This window comes from Scardinius erythrophthalmus (assembly GCF_964197995.2).
Source record: "Scardinius erythrophthalmus genome assembly, chromosome: 25".
NCBI lineage: Eukaryota > Metazoa > Chordata > Actinopteri > Cypriniformes > Leuciscidae > Scardinius > Scardinius erythrophthalmus.
The window spans coordinates 1,615,031-1,640,186 of NC_138245.1; the positions used below are offsets into that span (position 1 = coordinate 1,615,031).

At 39.0% G+C, this 25,156-nt stretch overlaps 1 protein-coding gene across 1 annotated transcript; it reads left to right on the forward strand.

Moving 5' to 3' along the window:
• The first annotated feature begins 20,313 nt into the window (after positions 1-20,313).
• LOC308685788 (uncharacterized protein) lies at positions 20,314-23,147 on the forward strand. The gene is made up of 2 exons (XM_081357786.1): positions 20,314-20,469; positions 21,979-23,147. Exon 2 carries the CDS (start codon positions 22,025-22,027, stop codon positions 22,715-22,717), a length of 693 nt encoding a protein of 230 aa, XP_081213912.1. The 5' UTR covers positions 20,314-20,469; positions 21,979-22,024; the 3' UTR covers positions 22,718-23,147.
• Positions 23,148-25,156: the final 2,009 nt, after the last annotated feature.

Sequence of the window (25,156 nt, forward strand, 5' to 3'; positions counted from 1 at the left end):
GCAAACCCTAACCTTAACCCTTTAATAAGTAATGCAGTTAATTAATTTTACCAAGTACTTATTTGTGTAATTACACTGTAAAGACACCTTAAAATAAAGTGTAAACAGAATCTGTTTTGTTGTCTGTGTGAATTGTTAAATGTAATTAATTGACCAAAATGTAACAAATGGTACAGCTGTTCTAAGGTACAGTAATTACAATAGCAATTAAATCTGTAATAGATGTATTTTTGAATAATTCTGATCCATGGATCATTCGATAGTTTTTCTGCATCATTAAAACACATTATGTCACTGAATATTAACCTGTTATGCAAAATTAATCTTAATGTTTTTAAGCCAAATAAATAAATAGAACACTCAATTGATGTGTTGCATATGTTGTCCCCTGTTATCAAAATATGCCTTTAGGGATTTGATTTGATTTGGAGGCGATGTCATGATTAATTGTGTCTGGTTTACACAACTGACTGAGGTTCATACAACTTCATTTATTATGCAAAATGCAAGTTCTATAAAAAAAAAAATCTCTCCAAACTCTCTAAACAGAAGCATTTTTCCACTCTAGTTATCAGACGGGTGATTGATGACGATAATTAATCCTTTCAGTGAAAAAGGCTAATTTGCGGCAGTGTACTGCACAACAACATGATGCATTTACTGAGCCGACTTCATAATTCCTCCATAATTCACTCCTTCCTCGATGCTCACGTCGCCATTTCTCTTTGTTAACATCTAAATATCAGGACAGTCGCTTGATAAAGCTATTTAAGCAATGCCACATTGCCAAAAGAGGAAGAAGGAGGAGGCAGAGGAATGAAGAAGGGGAGGACATAGAGAGCTGGAAGTGCTGGCGGCCGCAGTCATCACATGTCTCCATCAGGGAAAGGTTAACATGATGGGTTGTGACAATCTCTCCTGGCAGGCTTGCAAATAGCTCCCTTATAACCAGGAAATTAAATAGGACAAAAAGATAGATTTAGAGTGCTGGGATTTTAACAGAGGAATCCACCTGGGTCTTTTTTATGGCGATGATAATGAACTTTATGTTCATATTAGGTAAATGTTTCAGTATACTCAATGCACAATAAATACTGATGTGCACAGAGTGAAGGATTGTTGTTAATGTCATTAGTGGCGCTTGCTCAGGGAAGCATCTGTTCAGACTTATATTCTATAATACAAAGCCTTATAGCAGACATTTCTACAATGTGCATACACATTTGTCTTACAGCACAGAAACAAACAAAATCTATAATGGAAATTATTCCCAAATGACATTTGATGGGAGTTTGGTATAAACAGAACAGTGAAAATTAAATCTTTCTACAAGTAAACTAACTTGACAATTGAATGCATTGATAGAGTAAGATAAAAACAGTAAAAATGGCAGAATGCATAATGATGCAGGTAGTAGAATAGTGGTTAAGTGTCTGCAATGGTAATGCATTGGTTGTGGGCTGAATGCCCAGTAGATCTGACATTCTCTATCACCACTGAGACTTTGAGCAAGGCATTTAACTTGAGGTGAGGTCAAGGGACTTGTAAAGCAGGATCAGCTAGATCATTTTGCAAGTCAAATAATTTATACCCTTTGCAAAGCAATGGTTTAACAAAAACTGAAAGACTTTTTAAGGCATCATAGTCATGATCTTAACATGAAGGCTGCTCCAAAAAGTAGGCAGCAACATGATGACGCCATTTAACATTTTAATTTTATGCAAAATCTAGGGATGCATTGCATGTTTCATTTGTGGATAAGGCAATCCCAGAATGCATGGCAAAGAGCACAGCAGGGGAAAGAAATTTTACGTAAATTATCAAATCAAGGTTTTTGTGAAAATATTGTGTACTGTGTGTTTTATGCTTAGTGTACCGCTAACATGAAAATAACTTCTAACATCGAACTCTGTTTGAATCAAATGAAAGTTCATGCTTTGTTTGACACAGAGTCGCTGTCTATTTAAAATAATCCAAATCAATCACTTATGAAGTTTCATTTAAGTTATGATGCTACACATATTGTACAATGCAAAAAAACATAATAGAAGTAAAAATATTTTCTTGTTTTCAAGGACAAATATCTAAACATTCTTAAATAAAGATACATATACTTGAGGAGCAAAATTACATGGTATATTAAGTGTTGTTTTCTGGAAAAAAAATAAAAAAATAAAAAATAATCATCCAAATGAAGTGTGTAATGTCCCAAATGCAGTTTATTTAAATATTAAACAAATACAAAAACAGAATCAAATAATGACTTGACTTGACTTGACTTGACTTGACTTGACTTGACTTGACTTGACTTGACTTGACTTGACTTGACTTGACTTGACTTGATTTGATTTGACTTGATTTGACTTGGCTATGGCCTTGCCTTGGTTTGCCTTGCCTTGGTTTGCCTTGCCTTGCCTTGCCTTGCCTTGCCTTGCCTTGCCTTGACTATGGCCTTGCCTTGCCTTGCCTTGTTTTGCCTTGACTTGATTGTGGCCTTGCCTTGCCTTGACTTGACTTGATTATGGCCTTGACTTGACTTGACTTGACTTGACTTGACTTGACTTGACTTGGCTATGGCCTTGCCTTGCCTTGCCTTGCCTTGATTATGGCCTTGCCTTGCCTTGCCTTGCCTTGACTTGACTTGACTTGACTTGACTTGATTTGACTTGACTTGGCTATGGCCTTGCCTTGGTTTGCATTGCCTTGCCTTGCCTTGACTATGGCCTTGCCTTGCCTTGCCTTGCCTTGCCTTGCCTTGACTTGACTTGAATGTGGCCTTGCCTTGACTTGCCTTGCCTTGACTGTGGCCTTGCCTTGACTTGACAATGGCCTTGCCTTGACTCGGCTATGGACTTGACTTGAAAATGGCCTTGACTTTGACTATAACTATGACTATGACTATGACTATGACCTTGACTTGACTTGACTTGACTTGACTTGACTATGATTATGACTTTGACCTTGACTTGACTATGGCCTTGACTTGACTTGACTTGACTTGACTTGACTTGACTATGGCCTTGCCTTGACTTGACTATGATCTTGATTTGACTTGACTATGGCCTTGCCTTGCCTTGACTTGACTTGACTGTGGCCTTGCCTTGACTTGCCTTGCCTTGACTGTGGCCTTGCCTTGACTTGACAATGGCCTTGCCTTGACTCGGCTATGGACTTGACTTGAAAATGGCCTTGACTTGACTTGACTTTGACTATGACTATGACTATGACTATGACTATAACTATGACCTTGACTTGACTTGACTATGACTAAGATGAGAAGGGTATGTATGGACTTATCTAACTCTGGGGGATACGGAGAATAAGCTAAAGTCCCAAAAAGTCTGTGTGTTCCTTTAAAAGGAATAGTCAAACATTCGCTCACATTTAATGATGCACAGATATTATTAAAACCTTTTCATTTATGGAGTCAGATGAAATAATGAGGTAATTACATATGAGAAAATGTATTACTTGCCTTGCCTTGCCTTGACTTGACTAAACAAAAAGACAAAGACAAAGCTAGACAAGAGACAACAGAAATATAAGTACTATATATACACAAAGATTAATGACTAACAAGATAAACCTGTGAGCAGAGGTGGGTAGTAACAAAGTACATTTACTTTGTTACATTTACTTGAGTATTCATTCTACTTTTAAGAGTAGATTTAAATGTGGGTACTTTTACTCGAGTACGTTTCTAATGAAAAAAAAACTGTTCCTCCAGTTTCTTTATTTTAATGTAATATATGTCAGGAAATACATAGGTTATTCCAAGTGCGCTGTCTCTTTTTTTTTCTGGGGCATGAGCGATGAATCATTCACAAATTAATCACTCTTTTAAGTCAATTCTGTTCAAAGACTTTGTTGCAAAGATATCTAATTATGATAACAATAATTATTTTAATTAAATATCTATCTAAAAAATAACATGAGTACAGTTTTTGGATACTACACCCACCTCTGCCTGTGAGTAATTATGTTGATAAACCAATGAACTGAGAAACACCTGACAAGAACAAACCAATGGAAACATAAAACATGAAATAAAGGAACCACATGACCAAGATCACATGAAGGTAACAAGAAATCACATGACAAAATAACAGGAAATGACATGCCTATGGCACATTTCAAAGTAAAAGACATTGAAACATGAATGTGAAACCAAACCAAAAACAGAAATAACAGTGAGTTTATGCTTAAAATAAGAACAAAATAAAATTGTATGCCCCATTGGAAAATATGGCTAATATTTGTTCATGTTTAAGCACTCATTTTTCAGTAAACAAGACTTAATATCTGAAGTATTTTTGCTTCTCCAGTAAATGTATCTTGACATAAGAATGCTTAGATATGTGTACTGGACAAGACAAAAATAATAAGGAAGAAAAACATTGTCGACATCAAGGCAGCTCAGTAGGTTTTGATACAGGGCTTTACTCTATACAGTCTGTGAAACGATTTGTATTGTGAAGAGCACTGTAGAAAAACATTGTAGACTTCAATTCCTTAAGGCTTAGTCTTTGAACTGTCCTGTCGAGTACACCTCACCCCACACACACACCCTGTGCTCCCAGCCACAGTCTGTCTCCTACATTATATGCCCTCCCCCAGTCCTGTTTGTTACACAAGGCTGACCGACCAAGATGATTCATGAGAAGCAGACTTTTTCGATTAAATCATCTGCCAAGATGCATTTGAACAAAACCATTGTCTTCGCTTCAAGTGCATTCAGCTGGCCTCCTATGTTCACAATGTTTGTGTTCTATTCTTTTGAAGAGTTGCGATTTCAGATCAAGACCAGGCATGTGTTTATGCAGAAAAACAATCTTTTTGCATTTGAAGTCTCTAGGAACAAAATATTGTCACCAGATTGAATGTATATCCAGTCCATGCCAAAGGGCGTATACACTGCTAATGTTTTTCTTGCTTAGTATTTTGCCTTGTTTTCCAGCACAAATATCTAAATATTATTAAATCAAGAGAAGCAAACTGACATTAGACATTGTCTTGTTAACTGAAAAAAATAAATAATCAGAATTAAGTGAGTTTATGCTTAAAGCAAGAAAAAAATAAATAAATCTGAATTCAAAGGGAAAACAAGATTATTTTTATGAGCCCACAGGTATTTAGTAGCCTGGCTAACTGGGAACCACATGTTCATTTTCTCGTATTTGAGGCGTGGTTTACGAATGCCCAGAGCCGTTTTGGGCGCTACGAATGTCTATCAAATGCGCCTGTACTAGAGTTCTCAACGGGTCGGGTCGGCCCGACAAACCCGACGGGACCTGCGGGTTCGGGTCGAAAATATAATCAAATGACTCGGGTCGGGTCGGACCTCGGGCTTAATCTTTTCCGCTCAGTAAAAAAAAAAAAAAAACATTTATTAATCATCGCTGCTGGTCACCGTAAAGAAAGTCTGGCTGCTGCGTGTAACGTGCATCATGGAGAGGGGCGGGGGCAGACCTGACGCCGCTGCGTGCATGCCTTTAGCCTGGAGAAGAAGATGGAGTTGGTGAGAAGTAAACTTGCCGCAGGTGAATTCACCGTCGCTACTACAGCCTATTTATATATTTAAAGTGTATTGTTTCAGTTGTTTGTATTGTTTGTATTGTTAAAAGGCGTGAACATTAAAGGTTGATTTGAATTCCCGTCTGCTGGTCATGATAATACGTGTATGAGAGAAAAAAAAAAAAACGACGCGGCGTCGGGCCGCGGGTCGGGTTCGGGCAGATAATTCATGTTTATGTGTCGGGTTACATCGGGTCCGGGCTTTAAAAGCCACGGGCCGGGTCGGGTCGGGTTGTAAATTTCAGGCCCGTTGAGAACTCTAGCCTGTACGTAGCTCATAGCCAATCGTTTCAATTATACCAGATGACGTATGTAGAGCGACAGAAATTTGACGAGGAAGAAGACGAAATAAACTTGCGTTCTAAACTACTTAGAACACTATCTAAGGCTGCATCGAAAGGTAACTTCGCGTCTGATGCCATGTTGGATCCATAGATATAAACAACCTGCTTCGGTGTGTCACATAGACATCGTCATCGTCTTGCTGCTCCCTCCCCGTTCTGTGATTGGTTCCCTTTTTGAGGGGAAAATCTGGTCCATGGTGTCCAGGCTGCCTAGCAGCGTGAATACAATCGCACTGCGCGCAAGGCAGCATGGGGAAACCCAGGCTAGGTATTTAGTGTAATATCACTACATTTTGACACATTAATCAGAAAACAAAATTTTATATCCTAAGTCATGTTGATTCTCCAGTAAATGTATCTTGATTTAAGAATGGTTAGATATTGGTACTGGAAACCAAGACAAAAATACTGAGGAAGAAATACAGTGTAGAGAAATAAAAACATATGCATACACTGGCAAAGTACAATTGGTTGTGAAATGACAGACAGATGTTTAATGGACTTTCTGTTGAACCAAAGTCTTCAAATGTCTGTGAATATGCCAGTGCACTGAATGTCAAATTGGGGTTCTTTAATACAAAAGCCAGTTCACACCTTCAAATAATCCAAAGTTAATCAAACAGCCCTCTTGCCAAACTTAATAACATGCTACAGGCTTTTCTGAGATGCTTTCAAAGCGCTTTTAACTGAGATGGGGTTGCGTTTGTTACATTATCCTCTTAGTCTAGTGGGATGGAATCTGCAAGAGATTAATAACATTTCACACTTGAGTAGGAGAGGGTGTCAGCCGAGGAAAGAGGCACTTGAAGATTAAAATACACACACAACATATACCATGAGGATTTGGATAAACAAATACAGGCTAGTTTAATACTAGACTTGCCTTAAGGGATGAAACGAGGGGGACCAGTCAGCCATCTATGAACAAACTTTCACTTTATAACAAGCACTGCATATTAATAGTCATATTAATTGATGCTTTTTTGTCTAATGAGAGTCAGATGTCATGTTGAAGTCATTGAGTATCATTATTTAAAATAGAAACAAACTATGTGACAATGTTAATGTAAAATTTATGTTTTAAGCTCCCTTAATTTTTATACATTTTTCAGAAAACAAGACTTGAAGAAGTAGTTCAGTTCAGAATTAAAATTTCCTGATAATTTACTCTCCCCCACGTCATTCAAAATTTAGTCTTTCTTTCTTCAGTGGAAAATAAATGAAGGTTTTTGAGGAAAACATTCCAGGATTGTTCTCCATATAGTGTCTTCAATGGGGTCCAACGGGTCGAAGGTCCAGATGTGAGTTTCAGTGCAGCTTCAAAGTCTCGACACGATCCAGCCGAGGAATAAGAGTCTTATCTAGACAAACCAGCGGCATTTTTAAAAAAAATAAATAAACATTTACATACTTTTTAACCACAAATTCTCATCTTGCACTAGCTGTGATGCACTACACATTACGTATTCAAGTTGGAAAGGCCAGACGGTAACCTGATGTAGGCGAAAAACTTATGGAAGGGCGAAAAACGTATGGAAGGGCGAAAAACTAAATTTCTCCTCCAACTTCAAAAACGTACGACATTGTTGTTTTACCTTTTATTTTATTTTGTAAATGGCGTTTGACTTAGGGTACGTTTACATGACAACAATATGCTTAAAATGGAAAAGGTTTTCCTTTGAGTTTTCCGCGTACAGAGGACACCATTATCAAAACGATCCCCATTCACACGACTAAAAACATTTTATTCTGCAGCCAGGTCATTAGATGGCAATGAAAAACTATAGATTGAACACGTAATACGCATGAGCATGACGTCATCGTCTTCAGAGATTTGTGTTTTTGTTGTTTACACGGAGACCATTTTCACAAAACATGCACTTTGAAACCCGTTTTCAAAACTTTGCGTTTTCGTGTAAATGAACGGCCAAAACGCATAAAAAGTTTTACGTTTTTAGTTGAAAACGGTGTCGTGTAAACAGCCCCTTAGTCTTTGCACGTTGGCTTTGTAAACACTAGGTCGGTACTTCCGATTACGTCACACATGACCTTTCAACGTGATAACGTATTGTGTGGTGCATCACAGCTAGTGCAAGACGAGCATTTGTTTTTTCCGAAAATTTCTTTTCGACTGAAGAAAGAAAGACATGAACTTCTTGGATGACGTGGGGGAGAGTAAATTAACAGGAAATTTTTATTCTGAAGTGAACTACTCCTTTAATATCATCATTTTGCTTCTCCAGTAAATGTTTCTTGATTTAAGAATGTCAAGTCAAGTCAAGTCAAGTCAACTTTATTTATATAGCGCTTTTCACAATACAGATTGTATCAAAGCAGCTTCACAGTATTAAATAAAATAGTACATCAGTGTTTGTTTCTGGTGTAAAACATCCACGTTTGGTAATGCAGATCAATAGCACTGGTGAATCGATTAATCAATTTAAGCATCCCCAACTGAGCAAGCCAAAGGCAACAGTGGCAAGGAACCGAAAAACTCCATTAGGTGACCTAATGGAGAAAAAAAACCTTGGGAGAACCCAGGCTCAGTCGGGGGCCAGTTCTCCTCTGGCGTTTATGAAGTAGAGACCGGATTTAACTGTAAGATTAAAATATTATATGAATGCCTGGCTGAAGAGATGCGTCTTTAATCTAGTTTTAAACTGGGAGAGCGAATCTGAGCAACGAACAGTATCAGGAAGGCTATTCCAGAGTTTTGGTGCTAAATGTGAAAATGCTCTCCCTCCTTTGGTGGATCTGGATATCCTAGGTATGACCAGAAGCCTCGAATTTAGTGATCTTAAAGAGCGCGATGGATTATAGGGCGATAGAAGATCCGTTAAATAAACTGGAGCTAAGCCGTTTAGGGCTTTATAAGTCAGTAGCAATACCTTGTAATTAATACGGAACTTTATAGGTAACCAATGTAGTGATGATAAAATTGGTGTTATATGGTCAAACTTTCTTGATCTAGTAAGAACTCTAGCGGCGGCATTTTGGACTAACTGTAGCTTGTTTATTGAGGATGCAGGACAACCAGCTAATAAAGCATTACAGTAATCTAGTCTCGAGGTCATGAATGCATGAACTAGCTTTTCTGCATCAGAAACAGATAGCATGTTACGTAATTTAGCAATATTTCTAAGGTGAAAAAATGCTGTTTTTGTAACATATGAAATATGATTTTCAAAAGACAAGTTACAATCTAATATAACACCCAGGTCTTTTACTGTAGAGGATAAAGTTACAGGACACCCTACTATGTTAAAGTTGTATTGTAAGAGGTTTTGTGGGCGGTTTTTTAAACCGATAATTATTACCTCTGTCTTATCTGGATTTAATAAAAGAAAATTGTGCGTCATCCAATCTTTTATATCTTTAACACACTCTGTCAATTTGGATAATTTAGCGTTTTCATCCGGCCGTGATGAAATATATAGTTGAGTGTCATCAGCATAACAATGGAAACTAATTCCATGTTTCCTTATAATATTTCCAAGTGGCAGCATATATATTGAGAATAATAGAGGGCCTAACACAGATCCTTGCGGCACTCCATAGTTTACTGGAGTTATGATCGATTTTTCTCCGTTTAAATAGACAAAATGGTAGCGGTCAGATAGGTATGATCTGAACCAGCTTAATGCTTGTCCTTGAACACCGGTATAGTTTTGTAGCCGATCTAAGAGTATTGTGTGATCTATAGTATCGAACGCAGCACTAAGATCAAGTAAAACTAGTATTGAGATACAGCCTTGGTCAGAAGCTAAGAGTAAATCATTTGTGATTTTAACGAGCGCAGTTTCAGTGCTATGATGCGGCCTGAACCCAGACTGAAACTTTTCATAGGTGTCATTTTCTTGCAAGAAAGAGCCCAGTTGGGCAGACACAACTTTTTCTAATATTTTGGACATAAAAGGAAGATTTGAAATGGGTCTATAATTTGCTAGGTTATTTGGGTCTAATTGTGGTTTCTTAATGAGAGGTTTTATAACTGCCAATTTAAATGTTCTTGGAACATGACCTAAAGATAAAGACGAGTTAATAATATTGAGGAGAGGCTCTTCCACTATAGGTAACACTTCTTTCAATAGTTTAGTTGGTATGGGATCTAATAAACATGTTGTTGTTTTAGAGGAAATGATAAATTTATTTAACTCTTTTTGTTCTATAGTTGTAAAGCACTGTAATTGTTCTTGCGGGGTGATAATCGAGGCTGAATTATAAGGCGCGATTGAAGATTGAACGTTTACAATTGTGGATCTGATGTTTTCTATTTTCTCAGTGAAAAAATTCATGAAATCATTACTACTAAACTGTAACGGAATATTTTGTTCAGGTGACGCTTGTTTATTTGTTAGTCTAGCCACGGTGTTAAATAAGAACCTAGGATTGTTTTGGTTATTTTCTATTAGTTTGCGAAGATGCTCAGCCCTGGCCGCTTTTAGGGCCTTTTTATAGCGTGACGTACTGTCTTTCCAAGCGATTCTAAAGACCTCTAAGTTGGTTTGTTTCCATTTACGCTCTAAATTACGGGTTTCTCTCTTTAGAACACGAGTAGTATTGTTGTACCATGGTGCTTTAATTTTCTCTCTGACCTTTTTTAGTCTCATAGGTGCAACAATATCCCATTTTCCAGAGAGAACGGTGCTCATAGTGCTGGTTAGTTCGTCTAGTTCATCTGTTTGTTTAGGTTCAGGCAGCAGCTGAGACAGATCCGATAAGCAATTTGAAAAATTATCTATGGTGGATGGAAGGATTGTTCTGCCTAATCGATAACGCGGCGCAGCATGATATATTACCGGGGTACGTAATATGCAAGTTACCATGTAATGGTCAGTTACATCATCACTTTGCGGAATGATATCTATATCGGTTGGATCGGTTCCATGTGATATAATTAAATCGAGTGTATGATTAAAACGATGAGTTGGTCCGGTAACGTTTTGCTTAACCCCAAAGGAGTTTAATAAGTCTATAAACCCAGCCCCTAACGTATCATTTTGATTATCTACGTGTATGTTAAAATCTCCAACAATTAATATTTTATCGACATTGACCAATAGATCTGAGAGAAAATTTGCAAATTCTTTTAGGAAATCAGCGTAAGGCCCTGGTGGTCTATATACGGTAGCCAATGCTAAAGATAATAGGGATGTTTTTCTATCATCTAAGAGCGTAACATTTAGTACAAGTACTTCAAATGAAATAAACTTATAACCCGTTTTCTGAGTAACATTGAGAATATCTCTATAGATAGTTGCAATACCGCCGCCACGACCAATCAGACGGGGCTCGTGCTTATAGGAGTATCCTGATGGAGTAGAACCAATATCTAAAAGTAAATTTGAACGAACATTTGCAAGTAATGACTAAATATATTTTTTTAACATCATATCCGATTCTATTTAATTGTACTGCCATAATCTCGGTCACCACACGTGATAAAAAGCCTTACCAAAGTACAAAGAGCAATATAACTTTGTTTATAAGTGCTATTATTGACAGTTGCATGTCTTACCTGTCTCAATACACTCGCGAGAGAGTCTCTGTCAAGTCCAAGATAGTCGCGCAGCTCTCTCCATCTCGAAAACGCCTGGCCGATATTTATCCAGGTTTTATTCCTTCGTTTGTCACACAGTCTGCGTGTATCAGAATATGGACGCTTTCGTTTTGTTGGCACTTCAATACTCGCCAAAGAGTAATCGTGATCCATAACAGCTATAACCATACAGTCTATGGCTATAACGCTTTAACCACCACTTCCGCATTTGACCATGTGATGTTCCGGTGTGGTGGGTCATATTTTTTATTTTATTCTTTTTTTTTATTCTTTGTCAGACGTCTTTATTGTTTATTGTGATAAAAAAAAAACCTCAATAAAGTTGTTGTAAAAAAAAAAAAAAAAAAAAAAAAAAATCCGGTGTGGTGGAATATCCTATCACATGGTCCACACCGGAAAAAGGATTGCGTCACTGAGGCGCGACATTTCTTTTCCTGGACGGCCAGTTATTTAAAATCGGAATTTCTCTGAAATAAAAAATCTTTGGAGACTTTTGAGATATTGTAAGTACACAACTGGAGGAAATATATCACCCTGTGCAAGTTATTTTTAGAAATTTTATTACAAAATTCCTACATATTGGAGCTTTAAGTTATATAAACACTATATATATATCAGAAAAACAAATAGAATATGCAAGTGCTAGTATTAATTGGTCAGGTGCTGGCAAAAAAGATGTGTCTTTATACATTTTTTGAAAATGGCTTAAGACTCAGCGGCACAAATTGAGATAGGCAGGTCATTCCCCCAGCTGGGAACAGTCCAGGAAAAGGTCCGTGTGAGTGATTTTGTGCCTCTTTGGGATGATGGCACCACAAGATGTCGTTCACTTGCAGAACGCAAGCTTCTGGAGGGTGTATAAGTCTGAACTAGCGAGTTTAGCTATTTTGGTGCAGAGCCAGTGGTTGTCTTGTAGGCAAACATCAGTGCCTTGAATTTGATGCGAGCGGCTATTGGCAGCCAGTGCAAACTGATGAAGAGAGGTGTGACGTCACGTGGGCTTTCTTCGACTCGTTGAAGACAACCTTCGCTGCTGCATTCTGGAACAGTTGCAAAGGCTTGATAGTTCATGCTGGAAGGCCCGCTAAGAGAGCATTACAATAGTCCAGTCTGGATAGAACAAGAGCTTGGACAAGGAGTTGTGTGGCCAGCTCTGATAGGAAGGGCCTGATCTACCTGATGTTGTATAAAGCAATTCTGCAGGATCGGGCCGTAGTAATATGGTCTGTGAAGCTTAACAGATCATCAATCACAACTCCAAGATTCCTGACTGACCTGGAGGGAGTTATGGATGATAAACCTATAGCTGAATGGAGACGTTATGCTGAAGTATTGGGTTGGCCGAGACCACAAGCATTTCTCAAATAGCAAGGTGAAGAGAAGTGGTCCAAGCACTGAGCCCTGAGGAACCCCAGTAGCAAGAAGTTGTGACTTAGAGACCTCGACCCTCCAAGACACCCTGAAGGACGTACTGAGAGATACGATTTGAACCATTGAACGATTTGAACGGTTTTAATAGTTTGTCATGTTATTGTTAAAAAAGCCAGACGGTCATGACGCATTAAGTGGTGGATAAAATATGTAGTCTGATAAAGCTCTATTGTGTGTTTGTTTTATATATTCTCCACCTGACAGCTGCTGTAGTTTCAATAAAAGCATATAGGACTGCATATGTCCCTTTAGCATCTTCTGTAGAAATGTCTCCTACCCGTCAGTGTCTCTGACACCAAACCTGTCACCAAAGCACTCTTCCTCCGCTCACTTGCCATTTGATTGATTTTGCAGTGAATCGAGGTGAGATAAAAGACCACAAATCCATTGCTTGAGGCAGACAGATACTGCATTTCCACAGCAAAACCACCACCATTTCCATGACACCTTCATGGACAAGACACAAAAGGACGCTTAAACATAAAGACTTTAATGTGTCTCACCCCGGTATTGTTTTATCATAGAAAAGGGCTTGTGCATTGGATGCACTCAGGTATGAACAGCCCTTGATGTGTAAGCAGCAACACTGTCACGTGTCAAAACACAATGACGACTGAATGATGCTTTTTGCCAATCTGCATTTGTGAATGGATTGTATGAGAGAATGAATGGTAATACACACAAAACGAGTTTCATCCCTGGAGTCGTAAGGCAGCTGGATATATTCTCACATCATTTACAGTATTAAAGGGTTAGTTCACCCAAAAATTAAAATTATGTCAGTAATTACTCACCCTCATGTTGTTCCAACCGCGTAAGACCTTCGTTCATCTTCGGAATACAAATTAAGATATTTTTGATTAAATCTGAGAGCTGGATCACTTCTCCATAGGCTGCTAGGTGACCGAAACTTGCTGGCCCAGAAAAGTTATTAAAGAGATCGTTAATATAGTCCAAGTGACTACAGTGGCTTAATCTTAAGTATATCAAGCGACGAGAATACTTTTTGTGCGCAAAAACAAACTTTATTCCACTATTCATTTCCTTCTCTCTGGGCCTCGTAGTGTTTTTGCGCTGCGCGTCTGTGTTGCACGTCAACACGCATAACACACATGACCAGCCTCGACCAATAGTGAGCCTGCGTGGTGACGTGTAACACAGACGCGCTACGCAAAAACACTACGTGAACCAACTAGAGGCCCAGAGAGAAGGAAATGAATAGTGGAATAAAGTCGTTATTTTTGTTTGTTTTTGCGTAGTTTTTGCGTAGTTTGTTTAACTAACCCTTTAACACGACCAGAGTAACCAAAAGTTTTTCATTCTACAGCTTTTAAAAATTCAGATTAGCGGTCAACAAAAATGGGCTTTCTTATCGTTATTATGGTTTGCATAGTGCTATAGTAATTAATAATTTCACATTGTTTATAGTGCTATATTACTTCAACCCCATCACAGGTTGTTTGGAATTTAAAATTTGAACAAAGAGCCCAAAAATGTTATATATACAAAGACAGTGCACTCATATTACCTATAAATGATGCAGAATCAGTCCAGTCTTCCAAAAAAAAGAGCCAATCGCTGATTAATAAGGTCGCATCACTGGCGGTACTAGCATGAAAAATGTATGCTATTTTTAATGCTATTTGAGCATGAGAAACAACATTTACGGGACAGTGCATGTCAGATTTTGTTGCTGATTATATATTATTTATGTTATGTTATGTAATTATGAGTTCGGCAAACAGTTTTTGAGATTTCAGGATTCCCCGATTCAATATGGCCGCCGAGTGAACAGACTTTCCTTTAAAGGGACTCTTTGAATCAGCATCAGTTGGTTATGTTGTACCTTATAAATCACACATTCTATTTATAATGTGCTTTTCTAATACCCAAAGCGCTACAAACAATAGCAAATAAAATACAGAAGTACAAAAATAATTCAACACAAAGAAACAATCAGTGCAATACAACTAGTCAACACAATAGAATGCTAATCATCACTTTGATCTATGTAAGCGAATTAAAAAGAGAAATGCAAACTATAAAGCATGCCTGTGATGTGCAGACGTATATGTAAGAACATGTGCTTCTGAATTCTGGATATACTGCAGATGTTGGATTGATTTAGCAGGTAAACCAACAAATAGTGCATTACAATCATCAATCCTGGAAGTAACGAATGTGTGAATAAGCCTTCAGCATCAGGCAGAGGTAAGGCCTAATTCTACCAATGTTTCTGAGATGATGGGATGCAGTTTTTGTAATTCTCTTAAATTGTGAGTCTAATGTCAGATGAGCGTCACAAATCACACCAAGGTTCAAATTAAAATTGCTCCCTTTGTGAATAGCTGCTGGAACAATTCAGTTTTAAACAATTATGGTGCATCCATGCTTTTTTTCCCCTGCACACACTGCGAGAGGTTTGTAGAGGTGACAGTAGTATCAGATTTGTAGCTATTTGAGTATCATAAGCATAAAACTGACACCCCAAGCCATATTTCCATTATTATTTGCCCCAAAGAAAGCATATAAACGCTAAACAATATAGGACCCAAGACAGATCCCTGAGGAACATCATGACAGAGCTGTCCAACTTCAGATTTGTTGTTTCCCAAGACATCAAACTGGGGACGATCAGTAAGGTAAGATTTAAACCATTTTACCAGTGATGCCAAGCCAACTCTCTTGGCTTTAGCAGTGTATATACGAATATATATATATATATATATATATATATATATATATAATGAACCCAGCCATATACATAATTATGACCGCCGCTAGTGTAGCTAGCGAAAGCGGTCATATAGGGATTGTCAAAGTTTTTTTTTTTTTTTTTTCCGTCACCTTACTGAATTTTTCGTCAACGATACCAGGGACACCGAAGCACCGGGGAACATGAAATTTGGTGGGCATGTAGCCCCACTAGACTTCTAAGGAAAAATTTCGTTTGGTCCCCGGGGGCCACTCCCCCCCCGCGCTGGGCCCCCCCAAACCCAAAAAAATGCAGTTTTTCCTAAATAACTACCTGAACCGTGGCACCGAGGATGAAGAAATTTTTATGGTATGTTGGTCTACTAGACTTTTACGGAAAAATTTCGTTTGATCCCTGGGGGCCACTCCCCCCCCCCGCGCTGGGGCCCCCGTAAATTTTTCGTCAACGATACCAGGGACACCGAAGCACCGGGGAACATGAAATTTGGTGGGCATGTAGCCCCACTAGACTTCTAAGGAAAAATTTCGTTTGGTCCCCGGGGGCCACTCCCCCCCCCGCGCTGGGCCCCCCCAAACCCCAAAAAATGCAGTTTTTCCTAAATAACTAACTGAACCGTGGCACCGAGGATGAAGAAATTTTTATGGTATGTTGGTCTACTAGACTTTTACGGAAAAATTTCGTTTGGTCCCCGGGGGCCACTTCCCCCCCCCGCGCTGGGGCCCCCGTAAATTTTTCGTCAACGATACCAGGGACACCGAAAGCACCGGGGAACATGAAATTTGGTGGGCATGTAGCCCCACTAGACTTCTAAGGAAAATTTTCGTTTGGTCCCCGGGGGCCACTCCCCCCCCGCGCTGGGCCCCCCCAAACCCAAAAAAATGCAGTTTTTCCTAAATAACTACCTGAACCGTGGCACCGAGGATGTAGAAATTTTTATGGTATGTTGGTCTACTAGACTTTTACGGAAAAATTTAGTTTGGTCCCCGGGGGCCACTTCCCCCCCCGCGCTGGGGCCCCCGTAAATTTTTCGTCAACGATACCAGGGACACCGAAGCACCGGGGAACATGAAATTTGGTGGGCATGTAGCCCCACTAGACTTCTAAGGAAAAATTTCGTTTGGTCCCCGGGGGCCACTCCCCCCCCCGCGCTGGGCCCCCCCAAACCCCAAAAAATGCAGTTTTTCCTAAATAACTAACTGAACCGTGGCACCGAGGATGAAGAAATTTTTATGGTATGTTGGTCTACTAGACTTTTACGGAAAAATTTCGTTTGGTCCCCGGGGGCCACTTCCCCCCCCGCGCTGGGGCCCCCGTAAATTTTTCGTCAACGATACCAGGGACACCGAAAGCACCGGGGAACATGAAATTTGGTGGGCATGTAGCCCCACTAGACTTCTAAGGAAAATTTTCGTTTGGTCCCCGGGGGCCACTCCCCCCCCCGCGCTGGGCCCCCCCAAACCCAAAAAAATGCAGTTTTTCCTAAATAACTACCTGAACCGTGGCACCGAGGATGTAGAAATTTTTATGGTATGTTGGTCTATTAGACTTTTACGGAAAAATTTTGTTTGGTCCCCGAGGGCCACTTTCCCCCCCCGCGCTGGGGCCCCCGTAAATTTTTAGTCAACGATACCAGGGACACCGAAACACCGGGGAACATGAAATTTGGTGGGCATGTAGCCCCACTACACTTCTACGGAAAAATTTCGTTTGGTCCCCGGGGGCCACTCCCCCCCCGCGCTGGGCCCCCCCAAACCCAAAAAAATGCAGTTTTTCCTAAATAACTACCTGAACCGTGGCACCGAGGATGAAGACATTTTTATGGTATGTTGGTCTACTAGACTTTTACGGAAAAATTTCGTTTGGTCCCCGGGGGCCACTTCCCCCCCTGCGCTGGGGCCCCCGTAAATTTTTCGTCAACGATACCAGGGACACCGAAACACCGGGGAACATGAAATTTGGTGGGCATGTAGCCCCACTAGACTTCTAAGGAAAAATTTCATTTGGTCCCCGGGGGCCACTATCCCCCCCCCCCCCCCCAAACCCAAAAATGCAGTTTTTCCTAAATAACTACCTGAACCGTGGCACTGAGGATGAAGAAATTTTTATGGTATGTTGCTCTTAAGGGCCCACATCAACCTAGCCCATAATCACTCATTTGTGATTTGCGCCCCTCCCATAAAAAATGAAAATGCAATATTATTATGCTTTAATCGCCCCTATCTTCAGTGGAGATGTTCAGAACTGCACCATATTTCATGTGTATGATTAACTTGACATCCTCTGGGGGTATCCTCTGCTAAGTTTCGTAGAATTTCATCCATGGGGGGGTATAAAATAAATTCATTTATGTGCACATTTAGTGACTGTACACTCATCGGCCTGTAGATGGTGCTGTTGAGCGAAGGGTTGCTGGTTTAGGATGATACTGTCACACACACACATGCAGGAATACAAACAAACACAAGCATGCACACACACTGACATCCACACGCACAGACACACACCCATACACACACATACAAATCCACATGCACAGACACACACACACAAACACACACGCGCACACATGTACGCACACATACATACACGCACAGACACACACATACAAAGACACACACATACACAAACACACACACACACACACACACACACACACACACACACACACACACACACACACACACACACACACACACACACACACACACACACACACACAGACAGACATGCACATACTACTACTTTTTTTAGGTATATACATAAACATGCAATACAGCCAAATTACTCAACGTCATTTATTTTTGTGGAAAGCCAGTGCAGGCCTGAGCGGCGGTCATATTTTGTACCGCGATGCGGTACATCTAGTTATAAAAGCATGTGCACACGTATGCAGTTAGTCTTTTTTTTTTTTTTTTTTTTTTTACTGAAATGTGTCACTTTGGTTGTCACTAGCGTTTGTTATTTTTATATTTAAGATGCAAAAGATCTGATATGACTTCGGTTTTTTTGTAATCTCTAAAACTAGGTGTTTTATCAGAGATTTTATATCCATTGTATTTAAGTATAATAACACTCCCTTTATATTACAGTTTTTCACAATCACTTTGTTACTATTTTCAGAACCTTGATGTCATTTTTCACAACTCTAGACACAAAACTCACAACCAATGATCAAAATGCACATTTTTCAAAACTCTAACCCTTTTCTCAATTGCTTGGATACAATACACATAAAACTTAGATCATTTGTTCATTCAACAAAAATCACCTGTTCAATATGACACAACTTAACATCAGAGTACTACTATTTCAAAAGGCAATTCACACATTACATTTCAAATGAGTGTCTATTCATTTCCTTACAGTGATCTAACTATCAATTGATACAACTGCTCAAAATGATAAGTTACTGTTGCATTACTCTTAATGCATAGTTGTATGGAAACAGACAAACAATCTTTCATGTTTACTGTAAATCATGAAAGTTTCAAGATAACGAGATTCATTGTCACCAATTAGCATGAAGCATGAACCAATTAGACTACAATATCCATGGATGTAGCCTAATATTTTGGCTAATGAAAAAATCCATTGTGATGTAGATGAGAACCTGTGGCCAAATCCACAACACAGAGTTGATGACAATGTAGAAGTACAGTAATCGCTCCTGTTTTGTTTGTTACAGTACAAGCAAGCAAGTTGAGGAACATTGCATTTGATGTTTTACAGTACTGTCTTTTCTTTTCTATTTCATAGCTAATTATTTTTGCTTTGATTTAAATAACCCTATGTTGTGATTGTACTGTAGTGTTTTGCATCAATATATTACAAACTTTGTTCAATGATTCCACTGTCTGTAGTATCATGCAGTGCTTTTACAGAGATGTGTTTACTGTACATGTAGTGCCATAATGAAACCTGTATCAACTATTTTGTTCTACAATATTTAATGATTGTACGAACAATGACACAGTGAAACTATCGGTTGCTTGTGTGTGGGTGATCTATAGTTATGTTTCAATGGTATTTCACAGTAAATTAGTTTTTTGAACCAATGATTGTGCAAGTGCAAGATTTCCTTAAAGATGTGAATGCACAATGCGATGTTTTGAACATTAGACAGCCTGTGTTACAAGTGATAACCGTTTTGAGTTTTGTGTCTATAGTTTTGAAAAATGACATCAAGGTTCTGAAAATAGGAGCAAAGTGATTGTAAAAAACTGTATGTCAGAAAAGTGAAAGCACTATTTCTAAAGGGGTAAATGTCACAGCATAGGAGGACTGAAACAGACGTGAGGGACATTTTCTCACAAAAGAAAAAAAGATGATATAATACTTACCTAAACACTCAGTATCCTGTTAATTACCTCAGTAGTAAATCATGAGGCTGTGGACATACATTTCTGCAAGACAAATGTCTGTGATTTGAGCATGAGAGGAGGAAGAACATGACTTCAATAGCATTCACAGAAAATCACTGTCCACATCAGAGAATGAACTTGCTCATTCCGTCCATTTTATTAGAGATATCCAAGCTTATACAGCAAATCCCGCTAATCATTAGTGCATACTTCCCTGTTTTCCGTCTGAAGGCACGTGTCTGGTGCGTGTTTCTCCCCTCGGCCCTTATCTCTTATGACAGCACGGCCCACAGAGACACAGAGGACAGTATTATCATAGGGGTCGGCCCTGATGTGTCTATCCGACGGAAAATGTGACACTGCAGACGGAGGTCCACATTCATTTTTTTGGAGATTGGATGTGCAGCAGAACTCGTCATAGGTCAAGAGTAAATCAAAAAGAATTACACAGCTGCCAAAGCCCATTACTTCAGCAGAGCGGAGGTAAATATACTCCAAATTCAGCGCACAAACACACACAAATACACCAAAAACGCGATAAGGACTGACATTTATGATTTTTGTTTGTGTGTGTTTTTCAAGAGATCTGAATGTCTCTCGGTGAGGATTAAAGGTGCTGATGTCACAGTGTTTGACCTGTGCGCTGTTGTTATTAGCATGATAAGATCCTAAGAGCAGAAACAGAGAGGATTCGGGCTGAATCAACACAATTATCCTTCATTCCCCACAGCAAACGACTCTAAATTGGATTCCTTTGTTCTTTGTTTCCATCCTAGTATCTGTTCATCCTCAACCAGTGAAAAACTGTTTATTACCTCAAGGTGAATCAATTTGAACAGAAGAAAAATCAATATGCTCCCCCATACAATCTCAGAAAAATAATTTAATGGATCAAGACCTAAATCAATGATGTGGTGAAATATCCATATCTGCATTCAATAATACATCTTGCCATCAGGTCATGCATTATTTATGAGCATGAACAAAAGTGAAAAAGTTAAATTAAGGTTAATGATGTTAAAGATATATACATCAATGGGAATCGTCATCAGCAGCTGAAATCATATAATTATACAAAAATATCACAGGGTGTTTATTACCTGAAGGAGTGACTAACATTATACCATCTCTGAAAACATTTCCACTGTCCCAACATTAATAAACTAACAATGAAAAATACGTATGAAGAATTTCACAATCTCAGTTAATGTTCATTTTAAAATTTAGTAAAACACACTCTAAAAAATAGTGGGTTGTTTTAACCCAATTTTAGGTCAAATATGGACAAACCCGAACGTTGGCTTAAAAATGTAATTTAAGAATGTAACCCAACGGCTGGTTTTGTCCATATTTGACCCAAAGTTGGGTTGAAACAACCCAGCATTTTTAGAGTGCATTATTAAAATCAAAAGTTGCATCTGTCGATATTACTTAATTAACTTTATTAACCAATGTTAACAAAACACTGTGACAAATGTTTGTTAGTTAATGGCAGTGTTGGGTAATTAGACAACTGTGCAAATTACTCTCTTTAAAAAGAACCGCATTACATGTTAAATGCTACATTAACCTCGACCAGTTGAACAACACAGGATAGACATTAAACGGCTCTTTTAATTCTTCCAAATAAATAATATAAAATTGCATAAATTATTCTTGAACTGACCAAAGTATGTAGGGAGAAGGTTACATTAAAAACAAACATTTTAACATTAAATTTCAATGTTCAATCCACTATTGTTTATATAGAATTGTTCTAAAGTCTATACAGTATTTTTTAATGCAATTACACCAGAAGTAACTGTAATTAAATGGCTAAATAATCCCTTACTTTACTTCTTTAAGGGAGAAGTAATTAAATTACAGTATTTAATAACTTATTAATGCATTTCACTGGTTAACACATCATCTAATGTTAACTAATAGGACTTTATCATGAACTATAAAGCTAAAGTTAGAGATAATAAAGAACTCGTCACTGTCACACTTTAGTTTGGGGAACATATATTCATCCGCCGAGCCAGTGTCTCCGTACAAGATGGCCGCCTCCGAGCCAGTGTCTCCGTACAAGATGGCCGCCGCCGAGCCAGTGTCTCCATACAAGATGGCCGCCTCCGAGCCAGTGTCTCCGTACAAGATGGCCGCCTCCGAGCCAGTGTCTCCGTACAAGATGGCCGCCGCCGAACCAGTGTCTCCGTACAAGATGGCCGCCTCCGAGCCAGTGTCTCCGTACAAGATGACCGCCGCCGAGCCAGTGTCTCCGTACAAGATGACCACCGCCACGTCGCTTGAACCCTCAGCAGAGATGGCCGCCGACACAGTGTCTGTTCCTGAGCCTGTTCCTGAGTCTGTGTCTGTTCCTGAGCCTGTGTCTGTTCCTGAGCCTGTGTCTGTTCCTGAGCCAGTGTCTGTTCCTGAGCCTGAGCCGGTGTCTGTTCCTGTTCCTGAGTCTGTTCCTGTTCCTGAGCCGGTGTCTGTTCCTGTTCCTGGGTCGCCTCCGCCCTGGCCGCCTGAATGGTCGTCTCCTTTCTGGCCGCCTGAAGGGTCGTCTCCTCCCGGGTCGCCTGCACAGCCTGATCCGCCCTGGTCGCCTGCACAGCCTGATCCGCCCTGGCCCCCGCTCCACGGGCCTGGCCCTCTATCCCGCCCCCGGGTCCGCCTCCGCTCCACCTCCCTCCTGGATAGTTTTAGGAGTGTCTGGAATCCGCTCCTTAAAGGGGGGGCTATGTAACGGTCACCAGCTGGAGTGCCCTTGAGAGCCACCAGAGGGCACTCCACATAAGACTATTATCACTCACAAACTACATTTCCCATAACTCACTGCCCGGACTCATCATCACTTATCACTGATCACATTCACCTGTACCTCATTCACTGATTGCATTCATCCTGTTAGTCTCAGTCTATTTATACCATGTTCATTCATTCACTCACCGCGAAGTCTTGTTTAAGTGTTACACTGCATTTCTTAGCATTCTCCTGGTTTTCTTGTCTCTTGGTTTTGGATATCTTGCCCTGTTCCCTGGATTACTCTCTTGCTTCTGGTCCCTGCCTGTTTTGTTTGTTTCTTTGTTTTGACTGCCCGACTGTGTATGACTCTTGCCCGTATATTGGATTACGCCTCTGGATTGCCCCATACAATAAAGCTGCGTTTGGATCTAAACCTTTGTGTCTCGGAGCAGATCGTGACAATATCATGTCACAATATATTGCAATATAAAAATGCAACAATACGTATTGTGGATAATTCCCCCCAAATAAAAATTACTGCGTAAACAAATTCAAGTTTACAGAGTTTTAATAATGTTGAATATAATGTATAATAATGCAATGGTGGAATATTTGTGTGTTCTGATAATGCCAGATGTCTGATATTGCCAGTAAAAGTGTCCTACATTACAGTTTTTTACAATCACTTTGCTACTATTTTCAGAACCTTGATGTCATTTTTCAAAACTCTAGACACAAAACTCAAAACGGTTATCACTTGTAACACAGGCTATCTAATGTTCAAAACACTGCATTGTGCATTCACATCTTTAAAGATATCTTGCACTTGCACAATCATTGGTTCAAAAAACAAATTTACTGTGAAATACCATTGAAACATAACTATAGATCACCCACACACAAGCAACCGATAGTTTCACTGTGTCATTGTTCGTACAATCATTAAATATTGTAGAACAAAAGAGGTGATACAGGTTTCATTATGGTACTACATGTACAGTAAACACATCTCTGTAGAAGTACTGCAGTAGTAGAGAGAATACTACAGTGGAATCATTGAACAAAGTTTGTAATATATTGATGCAAAACACTACAGTACAATCACAACATAGGGTTATTTGAATCAAAGCAAAAATACTGTAATTAGCTATGAAATAGAAAAGAAAAGACAGTACTGTAAAACATCAAATGCAGTGTCCCTCAACTTGCTTGCTTGTACTGTAAGAAACAGAACAGGAGTGATTATCTATACAGTGCAGTGCTGTCAATACTGTACATAGTCTGAAAGGGTGGTACAGTATTTGGGACCATAGACACAGTGTCTGATGAAGCAGTATGATCAAATATTAGGCTACATCCATGGATATTGTAGTCTAATTGGTTCATGCTCCACGCTAATTGGTGACAATGAATCTCGTTATCTTGAAACTTTCATGATTTACAGTAAACATGGAAGATTGTTTGTCTGTTTCCATACAACTATGCATTCAGAGTAATGCAACAGTTTCTTATCATTTTGAGCAGTTGTATCAATTGATAGTTAGATCAATGTAAGGAAATGAATAGACACTCATTTGAAATGTAATGTGTGAATTGCCTTTTGAAATAGCAGTACTTTGATGTTAAGTTGTGTCATATTGAACAGGTGATTTTTGTTGAATGAACAAATGATCTAAGTTTTATGTGTATTGTATCCAAGCAATTGAGAAAAGGGTTAGAGTTTTGAAAAATGTGCATTTTGATCATTGGTTGTGAGTTTTGTGTCTAGAGTTGTGAAAAATGACATCAAGGTTCTGAAAATAGTAACAAAGTGATTGTAAAAAACTGTAATATAAATATATCTAGTCATTGACAGTGGAAGCATATTCATCTACAATAATTCTGTATTTTCAGCTTCAGAATCATGAATATTGTTATTCTGGTGTCTCTTTTGCTTTGGGTTTCAGCACCAAGTCCAATCCTATTCATTTACACACACAGCATTTTAATCAACAGTTATTTTTTTTGTTAACCATTAATCATATGTCTTGGTGTATTGCATTAATATCGTATCGTGAGTTCAGTATCGTGATGAGAATCAAATCGTGACATGAGGGAATTGTTACACCCCTAATAAAGGCAGTTGTGGTTATGTTTAGGTATGATCATGCAGAATAAGGCATTAATATGTGCTTGAATAAACAGGAATATAATATACAATATAATGCAAGCTAAGCAACTGTTTGGACCCTAAACTAAAGTGTTACCCTCATTTGAAACATCAAAATGAAATTTGTTGTTGATTTATACGGTTCATAAACTCAAGAATGAAGAATTTAAACATTTGACCTCTTTAATATACAGTCAAACCAACATGTATTCAGACACCTTCAACATTTCTCACATTATCACAGTTTATTCGCTATAGTTTAGAATAATAAATATGAGCAGAACTCAGTTG

Excerpts from the sequence above, each read along its gene's own strand:
- LOC308685788 (XM_081357786.1), top strand. The coding sequence starts at position 22,025 with ATGGCCGCCTCCGAGCCAGTGTCTCCGTACAAGATGGCCGCCGCCGAG.